At 38.6% G+C, this 12,561-nt stretch overlaps 1 protein-coding gene across 3 annotated transcripts in view; it reads right to left on the minus strand.

Moving 5' to 3' along the window:
- Positions 1 to 264: 264 nt before the first annotated feature.
- rnf185 (ring finger protein 185) overlaps positions 265 to 12,561 on the minus strand; it is a 16,787-nt gene continuing 4,490 nt past the window's right edge. For 2 of the 3 annotated variants that reach the window (XM_060913154.1, XM_060913155.1), the window contains exons 6-7: positions 8,711 to 8,828; positions 265 to 692 (exon numbers count right to left, since the gene is read on the minus strand). In XM_060913154.1, coding sequence (XP_060769137.1) covers positions 595 to 692; positions 8,711 to 8,828 — 216 coding nt within the window. In that variant the 3' untranslated portion in view covers positions 265 to 594. The remainder of the gene's footprint in view (positions 693 to 8,710; positions 8,829 to 12,561) is intronic. The other variant, XM_060913156.1, reaches the window with a different exon arrangement.

The raw sequence follows: 12,561 nt of genomic DNA on the forward strand, positions 1-12,561 counted from the left end.
ATGGGTAAAAAGTATGTGTTTCTTTATAAATTTTAATTCAAGACTGCTTGCTGCACTATAAAAAAAAAGCTATTTTATTATTGCTATTATATTATGCTATTATCTGGACATGCTATTATTGGAGAATAACCATCACGCATCGCTTGCCACTGATTATTTTCCAATACCAGCAGATGCTTGTGTTGTCTCCCTTAAATAATCGTGTCATACGGACCCATTTCATGTAACCATGTCACACAACTGCCAAAATATCACCAAGAGCTCTTAAGAGAAATAAGACTGATTTTTATTTAAATGTACACATCTGAACGGGGGGGGGGGGAGGCAAATCAAGGGTATAATGACATTCCAAGAACTGACATTTACAGTATCAAACCCACTGCAGACATGCAGTCAGGTCGCAATGCATGCCATCATGCACATCCTTCACAACATGTCACCGTTTAAAACCAATCGCAGGTCCATCGGTGTGATGGTGGGGGGAAAAGAAACGTTTCCATTAGCGAAACTTCAGTAATCACTGTCTGTGGCTTAACTATCAGTTCCATAAAGAAGGGACTGTTATCACATCCTAGTGATAGAGTTCCTAATTGCTTATGCGATCAGAAGCCAAAACATGATGACGAGAGCCACGAACAGAAAGAGGCGGGACAGGAACTGCTCGTCCATGTGCTGTGGTGTTCCGGGAGCTGCTGCAAAGAGAAAAAGAAAACAAGCTGAGGTTTTTCATTTTGCAGATGCGCTGATATTTTCCAGCATGTTTCCACAGAATAAAACAGTTTATTGGTACGAATTGCTGTTACCACACATGCTGAAGCTGATTATTTAAAAAAACAAAAGCACATCATGGAGTCATACAGGTCAACCTTTGGTCAATCAAACCTGTATAACCAACCTCCGAAATCCGAATAAGATGAAAATTAAAATAATTTACCTAAAATTTGAATGATAATTAACAAATGATATATCCAAGTTACTTTTTATTCAATATTAATAACAATAAACCTTCAGAATGAATACAAAGCTCCAATGTTCGACAAAAACACAAAGTGTCACACTAATGTTCTGAATTGTACTCCATGACAGCTTTTTTAGCACTCTGCACCAATACCTCACGAGGCTGCATGTCACAGCAAGTGTCTGTTGATCTTGCCGGAGTGCCCATTCAGAATCTTTTCAGTCGCTCAGGTGGAAATACGCGTTTCAAACAAAATGTTACTTCCCGGTTGGCGGGATTCTCGCAATGTGGTGTGCGCATGATCAAAAGTGGAACGAAGTCTCGCTACCACAAGATAACGCGCGATTTCATAAGACTCTTTACTGGCTGTTTGTGCTTTCTGTGGTGTACAGTACGTTTGTAAATGTTATGCGCTCTTATCATCGTGGGAATTGATTATAGCTCTAAATAAATATTGAAGTTTTTTTAAAGAATCCGTATAACTTTATTTGTACGCCCGTATACTACGTTTATTGAATCAAATCCGTATAAAATACGGACATTCCGTATAGGTTGACCTGTATGTGGAGTGTTTTTATTCCTCTTATGCCACAGCGATTTGCTGGTACTGACTATCCATTTATAATTACTATAAACATTGTGGAACGTCCAAAAGACAAGTTAGCGCCTATCGTCAGTTATATTATAGCAAATAAGACCAGAAATCTGAAAAATACACCTTTGGTGGAAAACTCATTACAAAAGTGCCGACACTGGAGACTCCTTCCAAAAATGTTTAAAAAAAAGTCTCCATGCTTCACCATATTAATGATTATACTTTTATTTGTATAGGTAATCGTATGGGGCCGAGTAAAATTAAGGATTTTCATGAGTGATTTCAAAGTTTTTAAAACTTTGAAATCATGAGTGAAATTGATCCTTAATTTTACGAGGAACCACACGATTACTTGTTTATAATATATCGGGCCAAATTCATACTTCGGAAGCCGTTCACGTTTTCTGAACCAGATAGTCTCAGGTCGCGAGACTATCTTGCACGTTTGAATCAATTTCTAAAGCGTCTTTCATCATGACACACATGCACCAAAAAAAAAAAACCTGCGATAGCACCTTGTCTAACTCAGCATTCATACGCCACTAGAGAGTCGTTTATTTGTCTTTCTGCGGCCCATTTCTTAAACACGGAAAGCCAAAAATTCGTACTTTTTTTGTATTTATTTTCGCTTGCAGCTTTCAATTGGTTTATCATTTCTTCGTCAAATATAGCGAAACGTGGCATTGCTGAGTCAGCCATTTTTTTGACAAAATTTGCTAATTTTTATAACCGTAACCAAGCAACGAACTAGCCACTAGCATTTCAGAAATACGGCCCCGCGTTAAGGGAAAAAAAAAAAAAGCCCTCCTTGATTGACCAATCAGAATTGAGTAATTTGGCCCTATGTATTATAAATGAAGTAACGTTTTAAATTCATTTATCGTTATATTACATCCTCCATGTAAAGGAACTGTTACTATAGAAATGTGTATTAGAACGAGCGAGGTTTAATATAAACGTGTGATGTGAATTACAGACAGAACTACAACCAGAGCTGCCGTTATAGAAGATTAAATCAACACCTTTTGACCAGGGTGGCACGGTGGTGTAGTGGTTAGTGCTGTCGCCTCACAGCAAGAAGGTCCGGGTTCGAGCCCCGTGGCCGGCGAGGGCCTTTCTGTGCGGAGTTTGCATGTTCTCCCCATGTCCGCGTGGGTTTCCTCCGGGTGCTCCGGTTTCCCCCACAGTCCAAAGACATGCAGGTTAGGTTAACTGGTGACTCTAAATTGACCGTAGGTGTGAATGTGAGTGTGAATGGTTGTCTGTGTCTATGTGTCAGCCCTGTGATGACCTGGCGACTTGTCCAGGGTGTACCCTGCCTTTCACCCGTAGTCAGCTGGGATAGGCTCCAGCTCGCCTGCGACCCTGTAGAACAGGATAAAGCGGCTACAGATAATGAGATGAGATGAGACCTTTTGACCAATCAGAATAGAGAATTCAACACCACTGCAGTACGATTCGGTATAAAATATTTTAAAGCGCATTTATATGTAATACTCTAAAGGACTTGACAAAAAGATCCTATGAAATACATATTTATTCCATTCACTGGATATGAGCAATCACACACTCTGGCTACTCTACTACTAGGATATACCATGAGTAGAGAAAAACAAAATGGCGGCACGTGTTGCTGAACCAACCGAGGACGAAATAAAAACTGAGAACAAAACCAATAAATAAATAAAAATACCACAGCAACAAAATATGGAATAAAAAGTATGTTATTTTTCAAGAATTATCGCATTTTTCACAAATTGCTCCTGTCATTTCACCGGTTTGCTTATATTCTAAGCAGAAATTATTTATTTATCGAATTTGCAAAAAATAAAACCCCTCAGTTTCTCAAAATCCACTGAACGTGGATAGAATAAAACAGTTATTCCACTCAATCTCATCGTACATGGATTATAGACAACTCGGTGCTACGCACCTCGTCGGCTATCAGCTCATGTACGACTCGATTTCATGGAATAACTGAATTATACATCTCTTAAATTATAAAGCTATACATCATATAAAATTCTGATAACAGGCTAAAAACTTTCAGAAAGACATTGTTACCAAAGATATTTGTGAGGAAAAAAAAAAGCGACACATAAAAATTATGAAAACATTGACTTAAAGACTTTCAGAAAGACGTACAATAACGTTGTTGCCTATGAGCAATTCTGACTATTCTTACTAAATAGATGTGTATTTAAGGGTTTCTTATGATGATTAACTGCAATTGCAAATGAACGTCCTCTCGACACAGAGTTTAACTAAAAATACAGTTGAGTGCAAAAGTTTGCATCCCTTTTGCATTCCCTGTGCAACAAGTCACTGCTTGTGCTAGGTTTGTAGAGTAACAAAACTTTTTTTTTTTTTTTTTTAAAGATGACGACTGGGGGGGAACCCAAAAACGTTAATCACTGTTAGGGATGTAGCACGATAAAACGAAGTAATGAGCTGTTCGGTGCTACAGCTCTAAATCAGAAAAAGTTGGGATGGTTGGGGAAATGCAAATTGAAAATAAATAAAGCAAGCAGTGACTTCTAAATTTACTTTGACTTGTATTTTATTGCAGACAGGACTGACATTGAGCATTTCATTGCCCACCTGTGTTTAGTTTAATGGCCGTAACAAATTTGCAATAAAATACTGAGAAGCCAAGATATCAAAAATATAGTCACGTACATCTAACAAAGAAAAACTAAAAGAGGTGTGACGGGGGAAAGGGACAGAACTTTCGTCCCAACTGCGATCGAACCCCTACTGAGTAAAATAAGATATACTATCTAAAAGCTTCAGAAATACCTAGTGTTGCATATTCTCGAACAGAGGTGGACAGTAACGAAGTACATTTACTTGAGTACTGTACGCAAGTACACTGAGTACTGTACTTTGAGGGTTTTTTTTTTGGAAACTTATGACTAACTTCACTACATTTGAAAGACAAATATCGTACTTTTTACTCCACGACATTTCTATCAAGGTCCTCATTACTATGAAGCAGCTTTGAAAGTGGATTTTTTTTCTCTCTTTCCTTTTCTAAAACGTGATTGGTTTTTTCACAGGTGACACTGAGACAGTCTATCAGTAATCACTAGGGTCACGTTACGTCCATAGACTGTATAATATCAAGTTCAATGATTTCTCCGCAGCATTATTTGAACATGATCAGTCAGTCAATGGCAGAATGGAAGGAGGCGGTTCTTCTGGGGAACGCACGCACCCGTGGCCATACCTAGAACCCATGTTTCAGTTTTCTGAAAGGATTAAAAATTAATTTCGTTTTAAACATGTTTGCTTTGTTTGCCAAAAACGAACCACATCACGGCCTACAAAAACTCGCTGTCCGACCTGCGGAAGCATATTGAGGTCTGTAAACGTTTTATTCCAAGAGAAAGCTTGCAATGCGTTGTATGTGCTTTTAGAGCGAGCGATAATGTTGCAATAGCTATACAGTCTGGTTAGTCAAATGACTTTCTATGGATTTGCCCGCCAAGTTGCCGTAGCCTTGTCCACGGCTAATGTTAACACATAGCTAGTTAACTTGGACACTGTTAGTTAGCGTGTAAAAACGGAGTTACGCCAACATGAATAATGTGAACTTATCTGAAGTCCTGTCAGAAATATTTTAGCCTAATCTTGCCAAATAAACAAAATGTAGAAATCTCTCTTTTCTAGTAACATTAGTTACCCAATATGATTGAGTTTGAAAGAGTTTGCTAGCATGTCAGGTGGAGTTTACTGACTAGCCAGCTTAACGTTAAACCGCCATGATGCACAGCATGCGTTCATTTTTGTAAATCCAGTCGGTTGCTTCAGAGGCATTAGGTTTTGTAAGCGTTGTGGCTATAATACAATGATGCGTTAACAGAAAATGTACTTTTAACACTTAAGTATTTTTAAAAGCAAGTACTTCAGTACTTTAACTTAAGTAAAAATTTGACTGGACAACTTTCACTTGTATCGGAGGAACATTTGACCAGTGGGATCTGTACTCTGACTTCAGTAATGAAGTTGGGTACTTTGTCCTCCTGTGTTCTCCAAGCAGAATTCCTCGGTTCCAAATCTCTCACTATGGCATAAACTTGTTCACTAATTTTCTTTTCAAACTGTGAACTGGTTTATATTGAATTGGTCACAAAGGTACTTAGCATTAGTTATTTCTTATCTACAGTTATATAGTGTATATAGCAATCTGTACATCAAGTTACGCAGTGGTTAAAGGGTTAAATAGGTGAATTAAGACAAACAGATCAACTTTAAACGAACTCAGACATTATAAAGCAAATACAGTATTTACAGAAGCCTAAATGTTCAGTGATTCAGTCGTGCAAATACAGTCCGTGCAAAAGTCTTAGGCGCCCTGTTTTTTTTTTTTTCCTTTCATACAAACTTTGTTATAGATTTCTTTTTTTAAAAGATTTTTTTGGGGCTTTTTTCACCTTTATTGGATAGGACAGTGTAGAGACAGGAAATGAGCTGGAGAGAGAGAGAGAGACGGGGAGGGATCGGGAAATGACCTTGGGTCGGAATCGAACCCGGGTCCCTGAATTTATGGTATGGCGCCTTAGTCGACTGAGCCACAGCGCCCCCTGTTATAGATTTCTATTTTATGACTTCTACATTATTGAGTTGGTACAAAAATAGTTTTCCAGCATAAAATTAAAATGTTACAGGGAAGAACTAGATGCCAACGGCGTCGATGGGGATGCCTCCGCCCGGTAGACTACACGCCTTATTAAGTTGTGATTGGGGATGGACATTTGACCTCACAGTAATCTTTTTTTAAAGATTTTTTTTGGGCTTTTTTCACCTTTATTGGATAGGACAGTATAGAGACAGGACAGGAAATGAGTGGGAGAGAGAGATGGGGAGGGATCGGGAAATGACCTCGGGTTGGAATCGAACCCGGGTCCCTGGATTTATAGTATGGCGTCTTAGCCACCTGAGCCATGACGCCCCCTCTCACAGTAATCTTGACCTGGTGAAATTACTTGTATTAGCCTTGGAGATATTGTGTTCACAAGGTTTTCGGACAGCCATTTGACCTCACAGTGACCTTGACCTTAGACCTTTTGATCTCAAAATCTAATCAGTTCATGTTTGTCCCAAAGCGCACAAATGGTGAAAGTTCGGGACGGACAACCCGAAAACATAATGCCTCCTGCACCTTAAGGTGGCGGAGGCATAAAAAAAAGCATATTTCATAAGAGCGCACTTTTCAGATTTAAAAAAAAAAAAGAAAACATAATGAAGGCTCCTGGGTTTTGGTGCAAAATGAGGACGCGAGTGTGACGGTCAAAGTGTCCAGAAGAACTGGGGCTGGTTCTGGAAGATGCTCAGTAAAACTTCCAGCTCATTTCCTTATCAAACCGCACTCACTGACAGTTTTATCACACCGCTCCTGTGAAGGACGGCCCCATGAGGACAGTTGAGGGTTATACCTGGAGGACGCTCTGGACTCTTACAGTAATGCTTTTATGGCTGAGGACTACAGTTGTCTTGCTAACTTTAGGACTGCAGTTGTCATGAACAGTTTTGGACTCAAATTTCCATCAATGAAGAATTATAACATCAACGAAACTGTCCTCATGTTAAAACTTAATATTATAGTCAGGCTGTCTGTTGTTGCCCAAATGAGGATGGGTTCCCTTTTGAGTCTGGTTCCTCTCGAGGTTTCTTCCTCATGTCGTCTGAGGGAGTTTTTCCTTGCCACCGTCGCCACAGACTTGCTCATTGGGGATAGATTAGGGATAAAATTAGCTCATGTTTTAAGTCGTTCAAATTCTGTAAAGCTGCTTTGCGACAATGTTTATTGTTAAAAGCGCTATACAAATAAACTTGACTTGACTCACTGGACCTCAGACTACCATTTTTTTTTAAAGCAAAGGGTCATCTCACACCAAATACTGACCTTGTTATATTGATTTATTATGCTTTACTGCTGTTTACAGTATTTTTTTTAATGTTGAAACATTTAATTTCATTTTTTAAGCTATTTTTGGTCGACAGCTAGGGCTGTAACAATATGCGTATCGAAATCGAAATCGCGATACGCAGAGCCACGATCCGTGTCGCGATACAAGAAGGCAGAATCGCGGTACACCCTTTCAAACTTCTCCTCAGCCCAAAAACAGAGGCGCTTCCACACTTCAATTTATGAATACTTTACTTTTTATTTAAATTACATTTTAAACTTACTTAAATTACTTTTTTTTTATATCCATTAGTAAGTCGTTTTTTCGCTGACCTGCAACAATCTTCTGCGAGTCACGCAACGTCCACACTCGCCACTGGCAGAGCATTCATTTCTTTTAAGCGGTCGCCATTCAGGTTGCGACGCGGGGAGCGAATCTGTAAACAAGCAGCTCATTGGCTGGCTAGGTGTGCCACAAGCCAATCACAATCACTTGACCGGAAAGGCGTCTGCTTGGGCGGAAGCCTTCTGCGGCAGTTACATTTTGACACGCGAGCAATGTTTCACTATAAAAATTCCGTAATTTCCATCTGTTTTCCGCGATCACAGAAAATCATTGGCCCTATGAGAGTGAGACAGTGAGAGAGCCCCCCCCCCCCCCAAAAAAAAATCTTCACGATTTGGAAAAATGACTTTTTCAGAACCGAAAAAAAAACAGAGCTTCCGGCTCAACAGTATTATTTTGAGAAATAAAACAGTCTTTGGATATACATTTGTTCATTTTTGCATACATATTACTCATTCTCTGCAGTGGTCTGAATTATTTGTTATTAAATAGTTAAAGTAAGTAAATGTTAATTAGTCAAATTTACTACTTTAAAAATACATTTTAAAAAAATCGTGGGTGTATCGAATCGTGGGTCAAAAATCGCGATATGAATCGAATCGTGAGTTGGGTGTATCGTTACAGCCCTATCGACAGCATTTCTTTACGTCTTTTGCACAGCGCTGTATTTCTGAGAGATGAGTGATAACGGTCATATGAGCTGTCATTTAACACTTATATCCATTCTAACGCTGCCAGAACTCATACACTACCTTCTTCAGATCACGCCAGCCTGCAGACTGAAAGATTACAAAATAAATTAGTTTAAACTACCCCTTTAGCCAAATATGACACTCTTCACCATTATCCACACAAGTGTGCTGGTGTCAAACGAGCACTTTAGTGAAAGTGATGTAGTACCTGGTGGTGGTCTTCCATCGTTGATGTTGAACGCTGTGGCAAAAATTCCAAAAGGAAACGCTCCAATACCGAAGGACATCTGGAAGCCGCCATCTCCGAAACCGAATCCTTGAAAGCCCTGCAATAAGGAACGGGGATGTGAGCGAGGACACGGGTACGCTTAACAAAACAGACAGACAATTAAGCCATTTACTGTAATGTAAAGATGAGAGATACGAGTGTAATAGTCTCTAACTTTTAAATATTTTTAGAAATCTTGCTTTGGTTTTATTTATGTTGGTCAGAGTTAGCCCAATGACTCAGGATTTTAGCAGAAAGGTGTTACATGATGAATGAATAAATAAGCAAATGGTTTGTATTATTAGGAGGAGAGAATATCCTAAGAAATACTGATAATCCTCAGTGTGAACCGACATCTTTTATATTTCTGTTCTAGTCCGTGTACAAAACAAAAAACGTGCAACATTTCTACCCTTTTTGGCTTTACAGATTTTTCTTCATTTAACAAAAATTGTCTAAAACTACAGTGCTGTGCAAAAGTCTGAGACACATGTGAAGAAATGCTGTAGACCAAAAACAGCTTAAAAAATAATGAAATGAAATGTTAACACCTTAAAAAAAAAAAGCCATAATAAATGAAAAGTCAATATTGTATGAGACGACCCTTTGCTTTGTATAGGTAATCGTATGGGGCCGAGTAAAATTAAATATTAATTTCACGAGTGATTTCGAAGTTTTGAAAATTGCCCGAGTCGCGATTTTCAAAACTTTGAAATCACGAGTGAAATTGATCCTTAATTTTACGAGGAACCATACGATTACTTGTTTATAATATACAGGGCCAAATTCATACTTCGGAAGCCGTTCAAGTTCACAACATTGGTTCAGAAAACGTGAATGACAAATCAGGGCGCGAGACTATCTTGCACATTTGGATTACTTCTAAAGCGTCTTTCATCATGACACGGCGACGCGACACGAGGATTTTGAAAGTGGTTTACAAAGTTTTATTGGAACTTCTTTACAAAAGCCATTTTGTTGACAAAATTGGCTAATTTTTGTAACTGTAACCAAGCAACGAACTAGCCAATAGCATTTCAGAAATACGGCCCCAGTGTTAAGGAAAAAAAAAAAAAAAGCCCTCCTTGATTGACCAATCAGAACTGAGTAATTTGGCCCTATGTATTATAAATACGGAAATGAGCTGGAGGTTTTACTGAGCATCTTCCAGAACCAGCCCCAGTTCTTCTGGACACTGTCACACTCACATCTTCATTTTGCACCAAAACCCAGTAGCCTTCATTACGTTTTCTTTTTTTTTTTTTTTAAATCTCTTATGGAATACGCTGCTCAGATACAAACTCCCCCCCGTAACATTAAATTTTGTGCTGGGGAAGGAAAAAAAAAAAAAACACACCACATTTGGACTCTAAAATATCTTTGTAATATTTTGACTCAATAATGTAGAAGTCATAAAATAGAAATCTATAACAAAGTTTGTATGCAAAAAAAGGGTGTCAAAGACTCTTGCACAGTACTGTAGATCTTTAAAAAAAAAAAGTTATCAGGCCATTATTAAAAAATGTTGTTTCCGGTCCACCGGCCGGGTGAGTGCTGTTTGTGCGGCTGAAATTTTTTTTTTTAACGCCGGTTTTTCGACATTTTTTTTCGGGTTCGTAAATCTAAAATTGAACTTGACATTTCCGCATTCCCAGGGCTTTCCACTAAGGCTCATACTAGCCAGCCATGACAAATAAGTAGCCAGCCGGGGGGAGTAAACACAAAAACTCCCATGCATGCAGTTCCCAGGATTAAATGCATTTTCCACAGACCATTTATTTATTCACTTTACTCAAATACAAAGTAAAATGGCAGTAAATCTTCTCTCTTTTCTTGCGTATTGCATCATGAGGCGTTCCTGGCTTGTAAATCTCTTATTTTCGGTGCATGACACATTCACGCAGCTGAGCATGCTATGAATTAACAACGACAACGGTCTGCAGTGGGGCGACACAATTACACACTCAGCTAACATTTCTCCATTTGTGTATGAAAATACTGTACACTCCAACCACTCAGTTTGGGTTCATTTACAACCAACGGTGTCTTTTGATGCAAGCACGTAATTGAACGAGAGAAGACTGGTTTACCGGAGACAAAATAAGCGTCATCTCTGCTTCTGTTCCCTCCGACACACTACTGCCTCCGCCGAGTGCGCGCGCACTCTGAACTGAATCAGCTCTGCGCATGCGCCGTGCGGCACAAAAAAATGGCAGCCACCATGAAGGAAGGAGATCCGGAGTTTTCAATTTTGCTTAAGTGTGAAATCGCAAAATGGTATTCTAGCGAACAACAAAATAGTGAAGATTCAGAAAAACAAATATCATTCAGTGATCATTTTAATAGTGTAATTTCATCCGAACTCGGCCTAACGCTCGATTTAGAACTACAAAAAGTCCGTGTGTGGGACATTTTAAGTACCTTTGTAAAAGTTTTGCAAATGTTGCAGTCAGCATTTAAAATGCTAACTTAAAGTTTTTGTGCAAGTTTCAGTTGATTAAACTGTCATTTTATTAAATGTGTCTGCTTTTGTAATAAAAAAAGTACTGAAAGAAAAAGCAAACAGCATTGCGATTTCTTATCCATATATATATATATATATATATATAAAAATAAAAATCCCTCTCTCCCGACTGAATTTTTTTGCTCACCCGGTGGACAGGAAACGGATTTTTTTTTTAAGGATTGCCTCTGTTTGAATGTGCATCTCTGCTGACTTTTGCTCATTCTTCTTGGCATATCTGTTCTTAAAGCTGTATCAGGGTAGTTCTTCGGTAACTGAATTACATTTCACAGCAAAACGTGGTAACTTTTTTTTTTTTAGTTGCAGAACTCAGGATAATGATATTAAATAAAAATCTTTTTTTGACCCTATAAAATTGAAGACCCTGAAAATTGGCTGTTTTAACTCTGAACGCAAAATCTTTCATGACGAAAGAGACGTCAGTAATGGAATTACGTCAGAAAAAAACCCTGAACTTTCATTTCTTAAAATTCAAACCAAGAATTCTCTGAAGTGACGATTTTTAAATCTGGCTTTCAGTACATTTTGCCTTGGATTCCATACTTTAGCAAGATCACTGAGCTGACAGCTTAATAATTTCATAATTCTGGCCTCTCTGCTGAAGAATTGCCCATCACTAAGTAGGAAGAACGTCTTTTCAAACAAAGCTTCTGTTTTATGCTTCTGTTTATCGTAGATAAATTATGATATTCAAGTCTTTGAATGGCGTTTCTCTATCTTGAAGAACTTATAACAAAGAGGCCACTAAAGAGAACTAGAGCAGACAACAATGATTTGGTGGTTCCTAGTATCAAGAGAAGTCCCACGTTATGAGATACCTTGCTCAAGAGCACTTCAGCCCAACCTCATGCCATGGCTGCCCAACGTTAACCTAACCGCATGTGGGGGAAACCGGAGCACCCGGAGAACATGCAAACTCCACACAGAAAGGCCCTTGTCGGTCTCTGGGCTTGAACCCAGAACCTTCTTACTGTGAGGCAACAGTGCTAACCACTACACCACCATGCTACCCATGGTTTATTGAATTTTAATGATTATTTTTATTCTGTAGTGATTGTAGACACCAAGTATAATTATTATTTTACTTTTTTTTATTCTTGTGCTATAATGTGTACATATAGCATTATATAAATGTAATAAATTATTATTAATAAATCAAACCGATGATATGTCCTTCATTTCCATTCACAAAACAAGGTCATAGCAGACCCCAACTTTTGCACTCCACTGTTCTTGCCACCGTGTTGTTGATCCCCATTTCACCACG

This window comes from Neoarius graeffei, chromosome 28 (assembly GCF_027579695.1).
Source record: "Neoarius graeffei isolate fNeoGra1 chromosome 28, fNeoGra1.pri, whole genome shotgun sequence".
Classification (NCBI taxonomy): Eukaryota; Metazoa; Chordata; class Actinopteri; order Siluriformes; family Ariidae; genus Neoarius; species Neoarius graeffei.